Source organism: Leopardus geoffroyi, chromosome C3 (assembly GCF_018350155.1).
Source record: "Leopardus geoffroyi isolate Oge1 chromosome C3, O.geoffroyi_Oge1_pat1.0, whole genome shotgun sequence".
In the NCBI taxonomy this organism is placed as follows: Eukaryota; Metazoa; Chordata; class Mammalia; order Carnivora; family Felidae; genus Leopardus; species Leopardus geoffroyi.
In genome coordinates this window covers 4,793,129-4,813,987 of record NC_059338.1, presented here as the reverse complement: position 1 = coordinate 4,813,987, position 20,859 = coordinate 4,793,129, and the positions used below count along the sequence as shown (strand labels likewise).

Genomic DNA, 20,859 nt, shown 5'->3' with positions numbered 1-20,859 from the left:
TGTGCCCCCCTCGGCTCCCCCCATCCCCCCCTGGCCTGTGGCAGCCTCCACTGAGAGAGGCGAGAGGCAAGGCTGGGGCTGGAAGTGCCATGGAACCCAGGGCAACCGGGGGGACCCTCGAGGGGAAAGGCAATCCCCAAGCCCTCCAGGTGAAACCTGTCCAGAGTTTAAGAATCATGACTCCAGGGGCCAGGGAAGCAACTGGGGGGAAAGGACAGGGACCCAGAGGGGACAGCCCTGGAGCCAGCTGCGCAGACGTCCATGCTGATAGCTCTGGGTCGTGTTGACCCCTTGCTACCGAAAGGATGCACGACTCCCTCCCTCACTCTCGGTTGAGAAGCCCTAGGCCGGATCTATGCCTGGGGTTGGCAGGTGGGTCAAAAGAGAGGAAAATACGGAGCTTCTCAGAGGCATCTGGAGGTCACCACAATAACACGTGCCAGACCCGAGAACCAGGAAGGAGGTGGCTGTTTCCTTCTTCCAGGGACGGAGGGAGGACAGGTGGGCAGCACACAGGACAGGCCTCCCCAGGGAAGCAGGGGGGGAAGCTGGGAGAAGTCCCTGGGGGTGGGGAGGGGGCCTGGCCTGGCCGGAAGGGGTGTCTGTGACTTATACCAGAAGGAAACAGGGGTAGAGAGGAGCTGGGACCAGACCAGCTGGTCTGGGGGTGTTGCCTCACATTTTAATGGAAGAGCCAAAGCATGGGGGGGCAAAGAGAGCGAGGGGCAGATAGAGAAGAAACGATCCTGGCCCTGCCATCCGGGAGCAGAGGATGGGATTCTCCTGGAGTGTCCCCATTTCTCTGGGCACAGAGAGGGAGTGGAGGGAAGCCAGCAAGGGGAGGGAGAGCAGGTCTGGGAGCCCTGAGCCCAGACAAGCCGGGAGGGAAGGAGGGAGAGGATGGGGCCTCGGTTCCAGAGGCCTGATGTGCCCGCTCGCTGGGCTGGGTCCTCTCTGGCCCCAGAGGGAACTCCCTCCGGAGGGATTACGGACCTCTGTGCCGGCAAATCCACTCTCAGGGCTCAGTGCTCATGCCTGAATTCCCCAAATAACTGGCCCCCTCCGGGCCCGCACTTGGGATTTTCCATTTCAGGGATCCGGAAGGTCACATCCCGCCTCCGCTGTCCTTCTCCTCTTGGGTTACAGCTGGAAGGATGGGTAGGATGGGGACAGACACCTTCCGTCCTCGGGCCCCTCGGCGGACCTTGAAGTCGAGCCTGGGGGAGAACAGGCATTGGAGGGAACAGGAAGCGAAAAGCAGATCCCAGTTCAAGGGGAGAGAGGGAGGCAGCTGCAGACACAGCAAGGGGGCGGGTGGCTGGACATGAGGAGGGACGGCCCTGGGCAGAAGTCCCTGAAGGGTGGCCCACAGGTGGCGGGGTCGCTGGGCAGCGGGGCAGCTGAAGGGCCGTCTTGGCCTGGGCTGCGGGGAGACGAGGGGACCCCCCTGGGGCTCACGGGGCTCCTGTTCCTCAGTTGCTGGCTCCGAATCCCTTCTCTCTGCCCCGCGCTCCCAGGACGCAAGGTGAGGTGGGAGAGAAAACCGGCCGGAGCCTGCAGACACGTAGGCCTCAGTCTCACTCCCCCACACTCACCCCTGCTGGCACCTCCCAGGGCTGCCCAGTCCCCAGGGACCGGAGCCAGGCCCATACCGGAAAGGACCGTGCCCTCCCTCTGCGCATACAGCTGGGGCCATATACCCAGCACCGGGGCTGGCGTGCGGCCCCCAGGGCGGTGCTGCTCACACATTTGGGGCTCAGACAGAAGAAAGGCTGGACAGGACACCCCGGCTCCATTTCCTGCTCAGACGTCCCTGCCCACCCTCCCCACCTGGGCGATCACGGAGGCCCTGGGAGCCTACTCCCTTCTCCTCCAGTGAGGGCCTCAGACTCTGGGACACCAATGCGGTGCGGACGCCTGGTCCCTTGAGCTGCGGTGCCTGTGAAGGGAGCCAGCGGTCAGTTTGGGAGTAAGACGGACAGAGCAGAGATCAGGAAGGACTGGAAAGTAGGCGGCGGGGGGTGGGGGGGGGCCCGGGCCTGGCTGGGGAGTGGGTTTGGGAGGAGGGCAGAGGTCCGTGGGGATGGGTGGTCCTGAACCAGTTGTTCGGTCAGCGTGGGAAGCAGGGGTGCATGTGTGTGCGTGACTGAGGGGCACGAGCGTGTGGGGCCCCGCGTGTGGGAAAGGGGCCACGTGAACGCAGCACATGGAAATTCCAAAGGAAGAGCCCCAGAGGACAGGGGAGAGGCCGGCCCTGGTTCGCCTGTGTGGTCGGTCCAGCCCGAGTGCCTGCGTCCCGGCGTGTGCTGATCTCCGGGGTGTGTGAGCGGGAGTGCGTGGTGTACGTGAGAGTCCCTGGGAGAATGTGTGCGTGCACGAGGGGCTGGGGAGGCCACTCGGCTGCAGATGGGCCGTCAAGGTCTCCCAGAAACAGTTTTGTTTCCTAAGTGACTAGCCTCCTGGGGCCTCCAGCCCAGACTTGAAGGTTGTTTCAAGATCGTGAAAGAGGGTGGGGGAGGGAGGGGGGAGGGAGGGACACTGGGGAGGCTCTATCACCCCCACCGCCCCTCCTCCGCCCCTCACCCCACTTCTCTGCCCCAGTCCCGATGCGGGCCCAGCTCAGCTGTCCTCCCCCAGCGTCCAGCCCTCTCCGGGGACCTCCCCTGCTCTCCCTCCTCCGTGCCCTGCAAGTCTCCTCCTTCTTCAGGGCCCCGTGCTCTTGTCCCCCACACCAGGCTTGTCCCCCACCCCCAGGGCCTTCTTGGGAATGGATGGAATCTTCTCCTTCCAGGGGGAGGCTGGCCTGGGCTGATAGCAGGGACGGGGGACCTGGAAAGGCCCGGGGTGGTCATGGCAAGTGTCCCAGAAAGGTGCCTCTCACCCTCCTTCCTCCCCAGCCCTCTCCCCACCACCCCCGACTTGTAGTGGTCTTGTGGCGGGAAGGTTGGTTGGGCTCAGAGCCACAGAGCACCTGTCTGAGTCCTGCTGCTGCCTCAGTTTCCCTGCTGGACCACAAGGCCGGTGTCGGATCTTCCCTCCGTCTCTCCCTTGATGTCCCCTCCTCTCTTTCCTTCTGGTCTTTCTTCCCAATCTACTCAAAATAGATTCTGCAGTCCTCTTTCTCTGTCTCTCCTTGCTTCTGTTGTCTTTCATCTTTCCCCCAGACGATCTTTGTGATCCTTTGTATTGTTAAAATCCTATTCTAAAGAACTCAGAAAACGGAGAAAAGAACACCCAGAAGGTTCCTCTGTCCCTCTGCCTCTGTTCCTGTCCCACCTCCTTCTGCCCTCTGCACTGACGTCTGGGTTTGGACAGCTCTGGGTGCCCGTGCCGGCCCTCCAGAGGTGACCCCACTCTGGCCTTGCTCCTTTATCTGAATAACGAGGAGAGCTGGAAAATCTGAGGTGCCCTCTCCAGCTCTGACGGTCGCCAGATTCCGGGTCCCCTTCTCCTGGGCTCATGGCTCAGCTCAGGTGAACAGGAGAAATTACTTGCAGTGATATCTGTGTGACGACCCTCCACCTGGAGACCCCGGTTCAGAGGGGGAACCGAGGGGGCAGGTACCCCTATTTTGTGACCCGCAGAAATGAGGGTGATCCCTTTGACTACCGGCACACAGGCAGGGAAGGGCTCAGGGTTGGGCGTGGGCTACCTGGTTTCTTACAAAGAGCCCCCCGTGTGAGGTGGGACTGGGGAGAAGGAGGGAAGGGGAGAAGGAGGGAAGGGCTGGTGGGGACAGGGAGCGTTTGCAGCAACCTGACATTTCTTGGCTGGCATTTGATCAGCAAATACCAGATTAGTCTGTTTCCAGAGATTCTTTGTGCTGGAAAAATATGTTAGGGGTGATGGGGCGCATGGAGTTAATGGGCCTTGCTGAGTTTGGGGGTCAGGGGTCACAGCTGGGCCCTCTAGGGTTCCTGTTTGCCTTTGATTCCATCCGGACAGGGAGGGAGAGGCCCTCCAGCCCCCTGAGGCAGGTTTGCTTTGGCCCGAGATCTGACCCGGCCACTGGCCCAGAGCACCCCGCCTCCCTGCTCCCCCTATCAAGAGGCAGCCTGGCTCGGCCCCCAGCCCCCTCCTTCCTACCTCCTTCTTCCTTTACCAGGGCCCCCTCCGCTTGGCCCAGGATACAACTCTGTTGGTCTGCCTGCCCCCAGTGGTGTTCCGGAGGCCTGGCCAGGACCGGATGCCCTGCAAACATCTGGCACACGGGGCCACCGCCTTGTTCCCACATAAGGCGCCCGCCCTCCTGGGGGCTTCCGGGAGTCCGGCCTCCTCTGTGCCTTGGTTTCTCTGCAAGCCCAGGACACGATCACTCTTGCGCTCCCGCCTGGGTGCTCTCAGCACCCGCTGCCTCTTGGGGGATGTGAGTGGCCCCCAGGACCCCGCCTGTGGCACGTGCTGGCTTTCCGGGCACCGAATCATTCAGACATTCAAGCAACGTTTGCTGAGTGCCGACTGCCTGGTGCCGTGCAAGGTGCTGTGCGGAGACTATGCCCGGATACCGTGCCAGCCGAGGCGGACAAGCCTCCCGCCCCCACGGCCCTTCTGCCCAAGTCCCATGCCACCTAGTCACCTTAGTTGGCTCTGCCCAAGGCCAGCCTCTAGCCCTCGGGGACTCCTGTTCGTTTGCTCCAGCTCGGGGTGAACTGGGGTGAGGGCAGAGGCTCGCCATGCGGGACCGGTCCCGCCATTAACTGCTGTGACCTTGGCCTGCCAGTACAGTGAGGGGCTGACTGGGTAGGGCTTCTCACCCCGACCCTTGTGTGTGACTGTCTCCCGCCTGGCCCTCTCCCCCAGCGGTCATATTTAAACGAGTCTGAAGGAGGGCCCAGGCATCAGTGTCCTCTAAAAGCTCCCCAGACGATTCCGTGTGTGGCAGGATTGAAAGCCACGGAAGCCGGGCTGTCCCTGGGCTCTCTAGCTCATCGGAGTGACAGCTACTGAGGCACCATATTGCTGCTCCGGCGGTTTCCGTGCGTCACTTAATTGGGTCCTCGTAACGAATCTGTTTTCTGGAGGGGGAAACAGAAGCACAAGGGCCCTGCGGAGCTTACTCGACTAGAAGAGCTGGGGCTCAAACTCAGGGAGGCTGGTTGCAGAACCTGCACGAGGAACTTCTGGGCTGTCAGGGCGCCGAGAAGGATCCCCGGGATGGCTCGTGCAGAAGCCACTGGTTTATAGGGCGGTGGGAACTCAGAAAAGGGGGAGGGTGCTTCTCAGCCGGCAGAATCAGGAGGCCTTCCGGAGGAGGTGGCCTTCTAGTTGGGCCTTGACTGACAGGGAGGATCTGGCTCAGAGAACCAGACAGAGCACGTGCCGTAGAGGGAACCATGTGGGCCAAGGCCCACAGGAGGCCTGGAGCACCCGGGGGGGGGGGCAAAGAAGAAACACAAGAGCCCACGCTGGAGATGGGTGGGGGCGCCATTTCCCGGGGGGGGGGGAGTTCTAAATCCCAGTGTGTCTTAAAAGGCTCTCACGGTAGTAATCACCTGGGGTGCTTGTTAAAAATACAGAAGAACAGGCACATCTCTTGGAGATGCTGACACAGGAGGGCAGTAGGGAGTGGGAATCTGTATTTTTACCACCCAGCAAGTTTGAGACATATCGCTACCAGCAATATGGAGCGGTTTCCAAATTTTGAGCAGGGGCGTAGTGGTCTGGGAAGGCTCACTTGACTGCGGGGTATGTGTGTGTGCGTGGGCGGGGGTGTTACCCTGAAAGGGAGAGACAAGGAGGAGGTCCCGGCAATAATTTAGCCAAGAGCTGGTGAGGGTGTGCGACAAGACAGTGGCAACGACAACGAGGGGAGAGCGCAGATGAGAAAGATCTTGGGGACATGGAATTTTGGGATCTGGCGACTGATGGCACGTCACCGTGAGGGAGGAAGGTTGCAGATGGGGGAGGGACGCTGGCACAAAGCTAACTCAAATCAGGGTCCAGAAGGAAGGCGCTTGTTTGGGAGAGAAGTCACACATTCGCTCAGGGACATCTAGCTCAGGGGCTGACATCCTCAGCACCAACGCCCAGGGCCCGAGTGCCCACCCGCAGGGGCCTTCACCCCATCACCCTGTCCTGCCAGCTGGCTGGACCCGCACTCTTTTTGCTGCCGCCCCCCCCCGCCCCCAAACACCAGCTCCCTCGCGGGAGGATGGTCTGTCCCCTGCAGAGGCCGCGGGGCAGCGTGGTCCAGAATGCCTGGAGAGGGAATCCTAGAGCTTTCGCTCACTGGACAAACTTTCCGCCTCTCTGAGCTTAGGTTTCCTTCACAGCCCTAAGTACAGGGTGGTGTTGAGAATCCAAATGCTCAGTGCCTGGTAGCTTGTTATTTTCTGGCCTTGCTTTTCCGTGTCCTGGCCTCGGGACTGCCGTGCCCTCTTCTGCTGAATCCTATCTCCAGCACCCTTCCCTCCCCAGAGGACAGAACCCGGCCCTTCCCGGTTGCCCACGAAGCCCGCCTGGGTTGTTTCCTGAGGGATGGCAGGTTCGGGCTCTGAGACAGGAGGAGAAGCCTTCCGTCAACCTGTGGATGCAAGTGACCCGGGGAAGGCAAACTCCAGAGGCAGGGGCGGTGCCCTCCGTGGAGGCGATCTGGCCACCCCGGAGGAAGCCCAGGCTTCCCTCTCTCTCACTCACCTACTTGTCCCACATACCCCCCGCCCCCACCCCACCTCCCCGCCCTGCTGGCTCAATTCCTTGGCAAATGTCTGGGGCTTCGGCTCCTTGTGAGCCACTGTGCTGGGCTCTCCCCCACGGGCAAAGCCAAGGAGAGCCACAGCAGAGGCCTTGAGAAGCTCGCGGCCAAGATGGAGAGGGAGACAGAAACAGGCCCGGAACGGCAAGGCCGGGTGGGAACATCGCAGGCATGGCAGAGCAGAGGTGCTGGGAGCAAGGGGAGGGGGGCCCATCAGCAAGGGGACTGTGGGCGCCCCGCTGGCCCATCTGCTTCTTTGTTTTTGTAGTCTTTATTTCTGGGTTTGTTTTCTCTCCGCTTTCCCAACGGAGGGCCTCTGGAAAAAGTTCACCCTTGTTTCGGTTGGACCGGGAAAAGGGCAATTGTCCTCTCTTCAGCCGGGTCCCTGGAGAGACCAGGTGAGCCTGGTGGAGGAGGCAGGGGCTGGGGACGGGGGGGAGGGGGAAGAACACGGGCACCTGGGCAGCGGATGGGGACAAGCGGGGGGGGGGGGGGGGCTCGGTGGCTGTGTGTTCCCACACACACTTCCCAGACCTCTCTTCATGTTCCCTGTCCTCTGGCTAGAGGAAGAGTTGAGACCCCTTCCGCCTCGGAGAACCCTTGAAGCCTGGTTTTGTTCTTTTTCCCCACCGAGGGCACTTTAAAGGGCTGGGGCCCAGAGTCAGAAGGGAGCCTGTAATACCACTCAAGTTCTAGAAGGTTCTGTGTGTGTGAAACCCAGCTGGTTCCTGTATTCCCAGGGCTGCCTCGGCCACCGCCACCCACCCACCCACCCACCCACACACACACACACACACACACCCCTCTTGCTGATTTCCCCTTTTCCTGAGCCTCCAGAGCCACATCCATTTATTCAGCAAACATTTCTTGAACACCCACTATGCGCTAAGAGCTGGGGATTGCACTGGTGGAAAAGCTATTTCAAATGTTTATTTATTTATTTTTTGAGAGAGAGAGAGAGAGAGAGCGCGCGCGCGCGCGCAAGCGGGGGGAGGGGCAGAGAGAGAGGGAGACACAGAATCCCAAGCAGGCTCCAGGCTCCCAGCTGTCGGCACAGAGCCCGACGCGGGGCTCGAACTCACAAACCATTAGATCATGACCTGAGTTGAAGTCGGACGCTTAACCGACGCAGCCCCCCACCCCCCAGGCGCCCCGGAAAGCTATTTCAAAAGGTTGTAGAGGCGTGCCTATACAATACGTATGCACTGATGCTTGTGTGTAATATGCATAAGTGTGCAGGTTAGGGAAGCAGGAGGGAGAAGAATGTTCCCGAGTCAAAAAGCTTACAGTTGAATCTCAGTGCTGCCATGTAGCTAGGTGACCTTGGGTCACTTACATAACCTCTCGGGGCCTCCTCTCCCATCTGCAAAACAGGCCACGAGAGCGCTCGCCCTGCGGGGTGCTGGGAGGACTGACCGGAGGACTGAGTGAGCGCAGGGTGCTTAGCGGGGAGCCCCGCACGAAGCAGGTGCACGGGAAGTACTAGCAACAACTGCTGCCTCCTCCCCATCTGGCTCAGAGCTGGGTGTGCACAAACTCATCAATGACCTGTTCTCCAAATCTGTCCCTCGCTCAACCTCAATGACTCAGAGGCAGCCACCTGGCGCTCACCACCTCCCGTCCCCTGAGGCTCATCTAGAAGACGCAGCCCACAAATCTCTGTCTAGCAAACCGCTGCCTTCTTCTGCCCTTGATCCGCTCCCCACTCCCCCACCCCCAGGCTGCTGGGCTGGGGAACGAGAGAGACACATTGTGGGGGCTGCCTCAGCTCTGGGCTACCCTCCACCGGGATGTCTGCGCCATCAGCTGGCTGGGCGAGGGGGAGAGGGAGTCGGGGAGCCTCTGGGGAGGGGGAGGAGCCCAGGCAACCAGCACTCCCGGACTGGGGAGCCAGGGAGGGCGGGCGAGGGGATTCCAGCTCAAAGGGATCCACCCTTGGCATTCGGGAGTGGGTGGCAGCTGGCGCTAATCCTGGGTATAGAAATGGCAGGGCCTCCCTGGGAGTCAGGGCCAGGTCATGCTGAGGCCAGCAGTGGCACTGGGGCCCCTCTGTTCTTGAACAGCTGTCTACACCTTTGGCATAGGGGTTGAGAGCTGGGGAAGGAGTGTGGGCTCAGCCAGGACAAGAGGAAGGTTCAGAGAACAGACACACACACACACACAGGCTAGTGCAGGAGTCCCTCACGAGGGTGGGGTGCCTGGCTGGGGAGGAAGGAGGGAGAGGGTCCAGTAGGCGTGTGCGTGGGTGCGGGAGATGACTCCGGTTTTGCGGGTGTGGACCTGGGTCCCGGCGTGGAAGCCTCTCGTTTCGGTGCGAGCTGGGGCGAAGGGGCGTTTTGGCTCTAGCTCTGTCTTGTCTCTTTGCCTGAGCCTCTCCAGCAAGTCGGCAGAGAGAAGTTTCCCTTTTTGGAGGGTGGGAAAATATGGCTCATCAGGCGGTACGGTCACGGCCTTATAAACACACATAGATCATAGGACATTCCTCTGTGTGACCCTTAGCTCCACCGAGCTGGGATCTGTACACATGAGAGAGAGAGAGAGAGAGTGTGTGCGCTAAGGACTACGTGTGTGTGCGAGTGTGTGTGTGTGTGTGTGTGTGGCGTTCCCTGTGTCTGACGTCTGCCGGGTATGTGTCTCTGTGTCTTTGATGCATTTGTCACGTCTTCAAGGCGCTGCCTGGGTCCACAGCTGGGTCTGTGCTTGTGAGTGCTGGGTCGTTTGCCTTCAAGAAGTCACGTCACGGGGGGGTCAGAAGCCCAGGCTCTTCCACACCTCAAACAATCCTAGGCTCAAACCTGCGTTTGGACAGTAACCAATCCATTTACCTTGGACGTGTTCCTGCACTTCCGTCGGCCTCAGTTTCCTCCCAGGGATAATAATAGCACTAACCTCCCAAGGTTCCCGCCAGGACTAAGTGAGATTAAATCACGGCCTGGCACAGGTCAAGACACGTTAACCGTCCAGAATTTGAGCGTGCCTCTCAGAAAACCACGTCTTCGTAGTTGTGCCCATAAGGTGTGACACCTCCGTCGGATTAGAAGTCGTCTTTAAAAAGAAATTTTTTAACGTTTATGTATTTTTGAGAGGCAGAGCATGAACAGGAAAGGGGCAGAGTGAGAGGAAGACGCAGAATCCGAAGCAGGCTCCTCCAGGCTCCGAGCTGTCCGCACAGAGCCCAACACCAGGGGCTCGAAGGCACGAGCTATGAGATCGTGACCTGGGCCAGAGTCCGACCTTTAATGGACTGAGCCACCCAGGCGCCCCCGGATTAGAAGTCGTTTTAAGGCAGATCACGGATCTTAACTATTTTCTGACGACACTCAGTGCAACCCCTTGTTCGTGGGGTTCGTGGGCAGCAGGTGGTGCCACAGGGATGAGGGCCCCCTCCACGCCCACCGGTGCACCCCTCCCCCGTGTCTCTCCGCAATCCCAGGCCCCCTCCCTCCTGTCTCAGCCAGCCTTCCTCCTTTCTCCGCTCACAGCTCCACAAGCATCAGCCAAGGCGCCAGGTGGGCCTGTGTGGCTTTTTAGGGGCCACCCAGGGAGGGTACAGGGGCCCTCTCCCGTCTACAGGGTGTGTGCCTCCCCCGCAGCGCGGGCGCCTGTGTTGTGTGCATGTGTCTGTGCGTCGCTCTGTCGCGGCGTGTGAGTGACGTCTGCCTGGGTACGAAGCTGCTCTGTGTTTTGGCGGGTGCGGGCGTCCGTCTGCTGCGCGACGCGCCCGGTGCTGGGCCTGCTTTCCTCCCCCTCAGCGCTGCGGGTTACATAAGCGGGACTCGGGCCTGGGCCCTGGGCGCCCCCTGCTGGCAGCCTCCGGAACTCCCGGTCCAGGGAGGGACTCGTGGAAGAAACTGGTTCTGGCTTCAGCAACCCACCCCCCGGAACAGCAGTCCTGCCCTCAGCATCTACCTGCGCCGGCTCCCTCCTAGCCCCAAGCCATAGGATGTTCTCAGCAACCCGAGTGTCCCCTCTCATAACGCTCACATTGGGGGTGGGCTATTACTTGCTTATGGCCTGTCTCCCTGGCACGACCGTATGTTCCCTGAAGGCAGGCGACCGGGTCTGCCACGCTTGTCACAGCATCTCCGGTGCCCCGTACCAGGCCTGGCCTAGTCAGTGTTTGTTGACTAACTAAGTTTATAGGGTGCAGAAGCTTGAGAAGGGAGACAGTGGGATGTGGGAAGATTTGGGGGCTCTGGGGACAGACAGGCCTGAGCTCATCAGACACCGGCCACTTAAAAGCTGTGTGGCCTTGGCAAAAACGCTTAACCTCTCTGAACCTCCAGTTTCTCATCTGTTAAATGACACCATCTGGCAAAATATGCTGGGAAGACTAGAAACGATACCCGGAGGGGCCTACTGTGTAGGCATCCCATAAACGGCATTGGGACGATCGGATGGGATGGGCAACGTCTCCCAGCTCTCAAGCATCAGGAAAGCAGAGTAAATGCACTCTGCTCCCCCCCCAAAAGGGAGAGCGGTTTTCCTTTAAAGCTTCCCTATGCCTTTCCGTTTGCACATAGCTCAGTCCCACCCATGGATGGATTTAGGTGAAATGGATCTGGAGAAATCAGGCTGTGAATATCTCAGAGTGGGAGGAAACAGGCACCTGGGCCAGTCCTGGAAGTCTTGGGAGGGAGGGCTGTCCCTTGGTGAGATCCGCATTCTGCTAAAGAGTTTCTCTGATCTCTGAATGTGGCTTCAACTGAGCACCTCCTCTGAGCCAGGCACTGACTGTGTCCAGGGAAGATCTGGTCTGACCTCTGTCGCTTCCCCTCTCGGGGCCTCAGTTTCCTCCTCTGTAAAAGGACTGGGAGGGCGTGGGGACTGGGAGGGGCATGAGCTGTGGGGTCACTTCCCAGGGACGGATCCTTTGACAGCCTAAGCTTTGCAGACCCGGCTGTCCCTTCTCCTACCTGGCCCCATCCTTCCTGCACCTGCCCATGCCCCACCTGCTCCGTGGCTGGGAAGAGACCCTCTTCCCATCCTCCTGCCTCCTGGGCAGGCCCCACCGTTCCCAGTGCCAGTGGAGTCCAGCTCTCCTCACTGGAGACAGACTCCTTCATGCAATCGCCTCGCTGCTCCTATAAACGCTAAGCAAAACCTCTCTCAGGAAGCGGTTTAAATAATCATTCAACAACGAACACTAAACCCCATAAACACCCTATCTCCTATTCCGTGTCATCTGTGCCAAGAACCTCGTGTACATTATGTCAATCGTCACAAAAGCGCCTTGGGGTGGATGTCGTCTCAGTCCAGTGTGCCACCAGGGAAACAGGTTGAAGGAAGTTAACCAACTGGACGGGATCCCCAACCAGGAAGTGATGGCGCCCACACGGCGCACCCTCCTAACCCACTCCCTCTGGTTCTGCCCCGAGGGGGTGGCAAACAGGTCTCCCGCGACCTTGTGAGGCCTCGCTGCGCCCTTCAGCCCCGGCCCTCCGCATTCCGGAACTCCTGGGTCCCGCCCATCCTCACTGGAGCGGGGTTTGCAGCGAGGCCTAACGGCCCACGGCAAGTGATTGGATCCTAAGTGCGTGGCCAGTCACCTGACTGACCCCAAGGCCCCCTCACCCAACTCTCAGGGAAAGGCCGGAAGGTGCGGGGCGGTGGGACGCTGCGGGGTAGGGATTTGGCTGAGCCCAAGTGCCGCCCCCTGGTGCCGGCCGGGGGTCGGGGCGGAGCCCGGACCCAGGTAGGCGGGTCGGGCCCGGGTCCCGGCGTCGGGGCGGGGCTGAAGTCGGGGCTGGGGCGGAGCCCGGACCGAGAAGGGCGGAGCGGGGCCGGGGTCAGAAGTCAGGTTAGTTCTGGGACCGGGGTCTGGGAGGCTCTGAGCGGGTCCGGGGTCCGGGGTCTGAGGGGGTCCAGGGTCCGGGTACGGAGCGGAGACGGGACGGGTCCAGGGTCCGGGGTGTGGGAGAGTTCGGGATGAGGGGTAGGGGTGGGGCTGGGACCGAGATCGGGGCGGGGCGGGGCTAGGGGCGGGGTGGAGCCCGGGCTCCGGGGCGGGGCCAGGGGCAGGCGGGGTCGGGGCGGGGCTTGGGGCGGGGCGGGGCGGGGCGGGGCGGGAATGGTTTCCGCGGAAGGAGGGAAAGCGGTAGGAAGAGGAAGGGGGAGGGAGGGGACTTGGAAGCGCTCGCGCCGCTCGGCTCCGTTGCGTGCACCCGCGCCTCGCTGCTCCGCTTCGTGCCCCCTACCCGGGCATGCGCCCCCGAGCCCCCGTCCACTCAGAGCCCGCGCCGACCCCCGGAGCCTCCCCAAAGCCGGCCGCGCAGGATGGGCGCCCTCGGTCTCTCGCCGCGGCTCCCGCTGCTGCTGCTCCTGCTGCTGCTAATGCTGGGTAAGCCGGCCCCCGCCCCCGGCCCCCAACCCTGCCGGCAGGTGCCTGCCACCTGGCGCTCGGCCCGGCCCACCTCCCCAGCGTTTCGGGGCCCCTCGCACCCGTTTCTCCGTCAGGGGCGCCTCGAGCCTCCCCGAGCTCGGCGCCCAGCTGCCCGCCGAGCCAGACCCCCAGCTCTAGGCCCCGGGCTGGGGCCCAGTGAGGACCCACCGAGGTGCCACCCCCAGGCCGCGGGGTCGGCCCCACCTCTCAGTCGGCGTACTCAGGTCCTGGGGTCTCTGCGCCCAAATGCTACGTCTCCCTCCGCCTCACACTGAGCTTCAGGCCCAGCTCTGAATGCCCTCCCTGCGTGGGCAGCGCTCGCCCGTCTTCGTAATTGCCCGGAGTTGGCTGGAGGCCCAGGGGCCGGTTCTGCCCATAATCTTTGAAGTTCAGTCTCCCCTGATGGTTCCCCTCCGCCCCACTTCATCATCTGATGTTTGGGGCACTTCCGCCTCTTACGCCGTCTCCACGCGGGGCGGGGTCTCTCTTTGCCCACTTTCTCTCTCTCAGGTCGCACTTGACTCTGTAGCCCCCCACCCCTGGTCACACCCCCTTAGTCCCCCCACCTTCCCCGCCTCAGGGGAAAGCAGGCTCCATGGAGACTGATGCTGGGATCTCCAAGCACCCTGCATCCGTGGGGGTGGGTGATCATGGCGAGGTGTTCTGGCCACCGCTGGGTGGATGCATCGGGGCCCTGACAGTGCAGTTGTTTTTGGCCTGAACTGGAGGGTTCCCTTAGGAGCTTGTCTGGGGAGGAGCATGGCTTCCAGACAGGGAGGCTGCCTGTACAGATGTTGGGGAGACCCAAGCCCTTGAAGCAAGAAAGAGCACCGCGTGGGGGTGGCCTTGCCACCCGGATTCAAAGCTGCCATAGTCAAGGTGCAGGCTGACGACGTAGCCCCAGCAGCCTGTTTCCAGACCAGAGCCCCACCGCTGTGCCAAGCAGAGCCTCGCCCCTGGCTGCATAGGTCCCTGGGCCCTGGGGAAACAGAATGAGGCCTCTCCTTGGAGCCCTGGGTGGGAGGCAGGAGGGAGTTGCTGTGGGGCCCGGTTGCCTAGCAGTTGGCCCGTTGTCCCCAGTGGGCAGCGTGGAGTGGAAGGGCCCAGAGGAGGTGGGGAGGGGTGGGGCACAGACTTGGAAGAGCCCGCAGAGATCTGCCTGCCCGCTGCGTGCGGGTATTTCCATTCATTCCGAAGAGGAGGAAAGTGAAGCGACTTGCCCCAGAGAACACATCTAGTGAGCGCTAGGGCTTGGATTCGAACCCAGATCCGATGGACCGCAAAGCAGGTGTCTGCCCCTCCTCCCCGCTCTGGCCTGGGAAGGGAGCTGCCTGGCAGCTGGTTTCCTAAGGCGGCTGGCTGACTTTCCCATGGGGATCTCCAAGCATCAGCAGCTGTGGAGCCAGGAAGGTGGGAGGGGGCCCTTCTGAGCAGAGTCTGCCCGGAGGCCCAAAGGTGTCAGCTCAGCTGTCTCCACCGTCACCTAGATTATGAAATGCCCTAGGGTAGGGCCCTCCTGAGTCACAGGCTCACTCACTGTCAGAAAGGAAGCTCTTAGCTCTCCTCCAGTGTGGAAACCAGCTTGGGAGAACAAGGGATGTGTCCATGCAGCTGGGCACATGCAGTTGGGGGCACGGGGCTGGGGCCGGGACCCAACCTGCTGAACCCAAGCGACCGCAAGTGCCTCCCTCCTCCCTGGACTCAGCCACAGGAAAGGGCCAAGAGCCCAGCTTCTGGAGGGGCCAGAGAGCAGAGCTTGACCACAAACTTGGTGTTTTTCTCCAGCCTCCGCAGAAAGGCCCTGGGTATGCCCCTGGGAGTGATGGGAATTCTGGTTGGTGAGGTCAGTCTCCCCGGGCCTCTGCTAGGATTTCCCCCCTTCTTCCCTGGCTTTGTCGCTCTGCAGGGACCTGTGGAAGCCATCTAAGGATAGTAGGGTCTTGGTCAAGACATTATACTTCTGCCTGAACATTTCTCCTGTGTGAAATGGAGGCAGGGGGCTGGCCCAGCCCTCCTTCCTGGAGTTCTGTGATCTTATCCAGTGGGGCTACGGAAGGATGGATGCAAGGAGCGAAGGAAGAAGCAGGGCCCTCCAAGGGCCTCAGGAGTATCTGCTGGGGGCAGCGTAGGGCCTGGAGGTGGGGGCAGCATGGGGAAGAAGAGAATTTTGGCCTGTCTGAGGAGAGAAAGACAGGAAGGGGTGGCCCGAGTTTTCGCCTCCCACCACAGAGGGAACCTTATGTAAATGAATGCCCACCGTATGCAGATGAAGGCTTTTGTTAGGGAGTTGGGAGGGGGGCTTTGTGCATCCACTGGGTCAGCCTAGAAGGTTGGGGGTGGGGCTGGGGGAGCGATCTTCTGCCCCCCAGAGGCCAGGGCGGAGGCTGGTTCTTGCCCCATAAGCCTCAGCTGCCTCGGCAGCCCTGCGGGATGGGAGAAGCAGTGAGCTCATGGCACAGCTGGACGGGGCGGGGAGGGCATTGTGTGGTGAGAACTGACTGGGTCTGTGCCCTGTCCTGCTCGGCCCACTGGCTCCATTGTCTGGAGTCCCCTGGTCCAGGTGACACAGCTGAGCCAACCCGCCCTTCTAAGCAAGCTTTTGCCAGCTCCCCTCCAACAAAGGAGAGGGACGTGGGGACTCAGACTCCCTTAGCTGGAAGGCTCCGCTGACCGGGCCCAGAACGCACGAGAGCGGGGAAATGGGGGAGGGAATCCAGGGACAGCTGGAATCACGGAACGGAAGCAGAGAGACTTCTTTCTGCCCGTAGGGGCCTTACTTCTGACCCGCCGGAAATGGGGTGTTTCTGGGTCCTGAGGCAAACCCGGGTCTGTGACCAACTCGAGGTCCAGGCGTCTTTCCTCCCGACATCCTTTCCCTGGGTCCCAGCCGGGTCCCGGCCTTCCCCAGGTTTCCGGTCCTTCACTGGGCAGGGGTCAAGAGCGGGGCTGGTAGTGGGCGACGCGGCGGGGACCCGGGCGTCTCCGGCATCTCCCGTCCTTCCCTACAGGAGCCGAGTGCTTCGCCCGGGAGGTGCTGGTCCCACGGGGGCCCCTGTACCGCGTGGCTGGCACGGCCATCTCCATCCCCTGCAACGTCAGTGGCTACGAGGGCCCTGCCCAGCAGGACTTCGAGTGGTTCCTCTACAGGCCTGAGGCCCCAGAGGCCGCGCTGGGCATCGTCAGCACCAGGGATGCCCGTTTCTCCTACGCTGTCTTCGGGCCCCGCGTGGCGGCCGGTGAGGTGCAGGTGCAGCGTCTCCAGGGGGACGCCGTGGTGCTCAGGGTCGCCCGCCTGCAGGCCCAGGATGCTGGCATTTACGAGTGCTACACCCCGTCCACGGACACCCGCTACCTGGGCAGCTACAGCGGCAAGGTGGAGCTGAGAGGTAGAGGCCCGGGGGGGGGGGGGGGGGCGAGGCCCACCCACGCAGAAGGCGCAGCGTCGGGGCCAGGAGGGACCTGTCTAACCACCCCTCAGGTTTTGCCGCTGGGGAAACTGAGGCCCAAAGGGGTTACGGGACTCGCGCAACATCGCCCACAGGCCGGTGGCCGGTCTGGGCCTCTAACCGAGGCCTCTTCGTTTCAGCTGCTGGCTCTTCCTGTTGTATGGAGCTACCTCCGGGGAAAGGGGGAGCCAGTCCCCTCCATTCCCGGGTGGGGGGAGCCTGCTGGGGTGAACAGAGGCCATTCCTGGAGATTCCAGGACCCAGATCTGGGGGCGGAGGAGGGGGAGGAAGTGGAGGTAGGGTAGGAGGAGTGAGGCCACGTGACATTCCTGCTCTCTTACATTTCTTTGTGTTCTGGGAAGGAGGACAGAGCCACTTTTCTGTAGTTCAAACAGGGGTCGGCTCCACACATACGGGTGAGTAGGCGACGGGCTGGGCTATGAACTTTGACAAGTATTTACCGAGCGCCTGTGGGGTGCCCAGCACCGTCCCTGGCACCACTGGGTTAGAGAAGAGATCACCCGGCCCTGTGGGAGCTCGCCACGGTCTATTTCAGGAAGCAGGTGGTACTCAGGGAACAGCAACGAGGGCCACCGGCTCCCGGCCCTCCCCCACTCCGGCTGTTCTCTCCAGTGCTTCCAGATGCGCTGCAGGTGTCTGCCACCCCCCCGGGGCCCCGAGGCCGCCAGGCCCCCACGTCACCGCCTCGCCTGACGGTGCACGAGGGGCAGGAGCTGGCGCTGGGCTGCCTGGCGCGGACGAGCACGCAGAAGCACACGCACCTGGCCGTGTCCTTCGGGAGAGCGGTGCCCGAGGCGCCCGTAGGGCGAGCGACGCTGCAGGAAGTCGTGGGGCTCCGGCCCGACCTGGCCGTGGAGGCTGGGGCTCCCTATGCCGAGCGGCTGGCTGCAGGGGAGCTGCGGCTGGGCAAGGAGGGGGCCGAGCGCTACCGCATGGTGGTGGGGGGCGCCCAGGCCGAGGACGCGGGCACCTACCACTGCACGGCTGCCGAGTGGATTCAGGATCCCGACGGCAGCTGGGCCCAGATCGCGGAGAAGAGAGCTGTCCTGGCCCACGTGGATGTGCAGACGCTGTGTGAGTGCCACGGGCTCACGGTGGGAGCTGGGGGCTGTGGTGTCGCAGTGGGCCCCGTGGCCGAGGGCGGGCACCGGACGGTCCCTGCCCGACTCCCGGGAGCCCGTCTTCCGCAGTGAGCCGTCGCGTTGGCATCATTTCCCTCCCGTGGTGGGTTTTCTCTGCTCCGAAGTTGGGTGTGGAGATGGGAGGGCCATGGCCAAGGGCCGAGAGTCAGGCCCGGGGTGGGCGCCACGGTCCTACCCTGTGACAGTGCCGCTGTCCAGGAGAGAACTGCAGGTGGGGAGTCGGGAGTTCTTTCCCCCCTGCTGCCTCCGTGACGCCCCTTCCCCGTCCTGTGTTGCAGCCAGCCAGCTGGCAGTGGCCGTGGGGCCTGGGGAACGGCGGATCGGCCCCGGAGAGCCCTTGGAACTGCTGTGCAACGTGTCCGGGGCGCTGCCCCCGCCAGGCCGCCACGCTGCGTACTCTGTGGGCTGGGAGATGGCCCCTGCCGGGGCCCCTGGGCCCGGCCGCCTCGTAGCCCAGCTGGACACAGAGGGTGTGGGCAGCCTGGGCCCCGGCTATGAAGGCCGGCACATCGCCATGGAGAAGGTGGCGTCCAGAACCTACCGGCTCCGGCTGGAGGCTGCCAGGCCAGGTGACGCGGGCACCTACCGCTGCCTGGCCAAGGCTTACGTCCGAGGGTCTGGGGCTCGGCTTCGAGAAGCGGCCAGTGCCCGCTCCCGGCCACTCCCGGTGCACGTGCGGGAGGAAGGTGAGGGGGTGGCTGGGGCCTGGCCAGGGTCCGGGGCTGGTGGGACCTCTTCCTTCTGCTTCTGTGCGTCCCCCCCCCTGCTCCGCCCCGGCTGCTGCCGTGCCTCGGTCTCCCGCTTCTCTTCTTCAGGACTGGGGTGTCGCTCGGACAGCGGTCCCGACCCCACACCCCTCTGACCCCACGTCCTCGTCCTCGTCCTGCAGGCGTGGTGCTGGAGGCCGTGGCCTGGCTGGCGGGAGGCACCGTGTACCGTGGGGAGACGGCGTCCTTGCTCTGCAACATCTCTGTGCGCGGCGGCCCCCCGGGGCTGCGCCTGGCTGCCAGCTGGTGGGTGGAGCGACCCGAGGAAGGGGAGCTGAGCCCTGCACCTGCCCGGCTGGTGGGCGGCGTGGGCCAGGATGGCGTGGCAGAGCTGGGGGTCCGGCCTGGAGGAGGCCCGGTCAGCGTGGAGCTGGTGGGGCCCCGCAGCCACCGGCTGAGGCTGCACGGCCTGGGGCCCGAGGACGAAGGCGTGTACCACTGCGCCCCCAGCGCCTGGGTGCGGCATGCCGACTACAGCTGGTACCAGGCCGGCAGCGCTCGCTCGGGGCCCGTCACGGTGTACCCCTACACGCACGGTGAGTGACCCCTGCCCGCCCCCCCTGCTTCAGCCGGGGCCCTTGTTCTGCCCCTCCCATGTGCCCCTCATGCTCCCGTCCCCCCTTGTCCTGCGTGAAAACCCGCTTTCGTCCCATTCTGGCCCCGGCATCCCCGCTGAACCTGGTCTGGGAGGAGAGGGCAGGGGGCGCCGTCTGGGAATGGAGGAAGGGGGCCCGCGACCCGGCGGCGAGGGCGCGGGCGTGGCAGGGTAGTGGCACCCCAGGCTGAACAGAGCCGTCCGCTCTCTCCCAGCCCTGGACACCCTGTTTGTGCCCCTGCTGGTGGGTGCTGGGGTCGCCTTAGTCACCGGCGCCACTGTCCTTGGTACCGTCACCTGCTGCTTCATGAAGAGGCTTCGAAAACGGTGACCCGTTGCTCCCCAGGTGAGGGCAAAGAACCCCCGGCCTTGCTGTCTCCCCCCCCACCCCCACCCCTCCCCGGCCTCCCCGCCACCGCGTGCTGGGGTGAGTGCCCCTCCCCGGCCCCGCCTGGGGGAGAAGCGGGCACCGGGGCTCCGTCCTCAGCGCACCCCGCGCGCTCTCTCCCCAGTTCTTGCAGGTGTGGACTGTCTTCCAGCCCAGCTCCAAGAGCACTTCCGGCTGCCTGGCTCCCCTCTCCCTCTGTCCCCCCTTCCTCTAATTTATTTGACCTCCCCACCCAGAGTGGGGGCCGTGGCCCCCAGCCCCCACTCCTCCCTTCCCGGCTCCCCGCTCTGGCCTTCTGTTGTTGATCTCATGCCCATCCCACGGGGAGACCATCCCCTGTCCTGGAATTAGTTTTTCTAAAATGTGAATAAACTTGTTTTATAGAACCCAGGGCTGGCGTGCCTTCCTGCCCTGGGGCCGAGGGGTGTGGCCAGGCGGTCTGTTGGGGGGCCGATCGCCTGTTCTGGACGACTCAGGCCTTCCTTCCCACCATAAACACCATCTGGCCTCTGTGGGCCGAGCCACCCACCCCAGGAGGGGACACCTGGGTCCCATCTGCTGCCTGAGCTGTCAGTGCCCTGCCAATCCCTGTCGGGGCTCCTCCTCGGGGAGGGGAGCACAGAGAGGGGGTGAGTGCACCGAGCCGGGCCCCCTCTCCCAGCCTCCTCCCATGTTGCAGGGTAGGGGCTTCTGATGAGCCCTTTTTTGAGCTCCCCACCCCCCTCTGCCTTCTCACTCTTGGTCCTCAGGGTCTCGGACCTGACTCCTCCCATTTTCCCTCCGGGTCTTCCTTATTCTGTCTCGCAGCCCAACCGATGCCCCAGAGCACAGCCCCCTGGGGGGTGGGGAGGACGGCAGCCAGGCGAGGGCCTGTGTCCACAGAGCCCCCCCACAATGCCCCCCACAGCCTGCCTGTACCCCCCAGGCCTTGGCCCATCTCCCTTCCAGCGCCCCAAGGGCCCCTCCAACTTGTCTTTGCTTCAAGAGTCTCCGATCTGAAAATTCTTAGCTGCCCTGCACCTTCAGGGGCACCCAGTTTGCCTCTTTTAATGCAGCTGGTAAACAGTTCTCGAGTTTTCTCGACATTACTAGTTTTCTAAGTGTTATTTTTACAGGAGGGGACCCTGAGGCCCAGAGTCCCAGAGCTAATTAGCGACCGTGTCGGGAGTACAGCCAGGTCTCCTGACTCCCTGCGCCGTGCACGGTGGTGCCCTGAGCGGTCACCGAGTGGCCTGGATACAAACAGCCCGCCCCTCCGGTCCAGACCCCCCCACCCCCCGTTTCCCCGAATTAAACCCAGCGACCCTCTCCCACACCCCAACCTTTGTTCTTGAGGGGACAGCCGAGGCCAGGGCTCAGGGACCTCATCCTTGACCCGTGGTGACCCAGGTGGCCCTGTGACGTGAGGCAGACGTTTCTCTGAG

General features: G+C 62.8%; 1 protein-coding gene across 2 annotated transcripts; it reads left to right on the top strand.

Moving 5' to 3' along the window:
* The first annotated feature begins 12,756 nt into the window (after positions 1–12,756).
* Positions 12,757–19,821, top strand: IGSF8 (immunoglobulin superfamily member 8). Of its 2 annotated transcripts, none has more exons than XM_045455090.1 (7): positions 12,757–13,034; positions 16,085–16,462; positions 17,156–17,617; positions 17,964–18,371; positions 18,575–18,988; positions 19,263–19,393; positions 19,560–19,821. In XM_045455090.1, the coding sequence occupies exons 1-6, from the start codon at positions 12,971–12,973 to the stop codon at positions 19,376–19,378; spliced, it is 1,842 nt and encodes a 613-aa protein (XP_045311046.1). In that variant the 5' UTR covers positions 12,757–12,970; the 3' UTR covers positions 19,379–19,393; positions 19,560–19,821. The 2 variants fall into 2 exon arrangements, with proteins under 2 accessions (XP_045311046.1, XP_045311045.1); XM_045455089.1 differs by lacking the exon at positions 12,757–13,034 and adding an exon at positions 15,250–15,984.
* The last annotated feature ends 1,038 nt before the right edge of the window (positions 19,822–20,859 follow it).

Bases quoted from the DNA above. Each gene is read 5' to 3' on its own strand.
- IGSF8 (XM_045455089.1), top strand. From the start codon at position 15,870: ATGGGGTGTTTCTGGGTCCTGAGGCAAACCCGGGTCTGTGACCAACTC. The intron at 17,618-17,963 runs GTGAGTGCCACG...CCTGTGTTGCAG, and splicing joins CGTGGATGTGCAGACGCTGT to CCAGCCAGCTGGCAGTGGCC. The intron at 18,989-19,262 runs GTGAGTGACCCC...GCTCTCTCCCAG, and splicing joins GGTGTACCCCTACACGCACG to CCCTGGACACCCTGTTTGTG.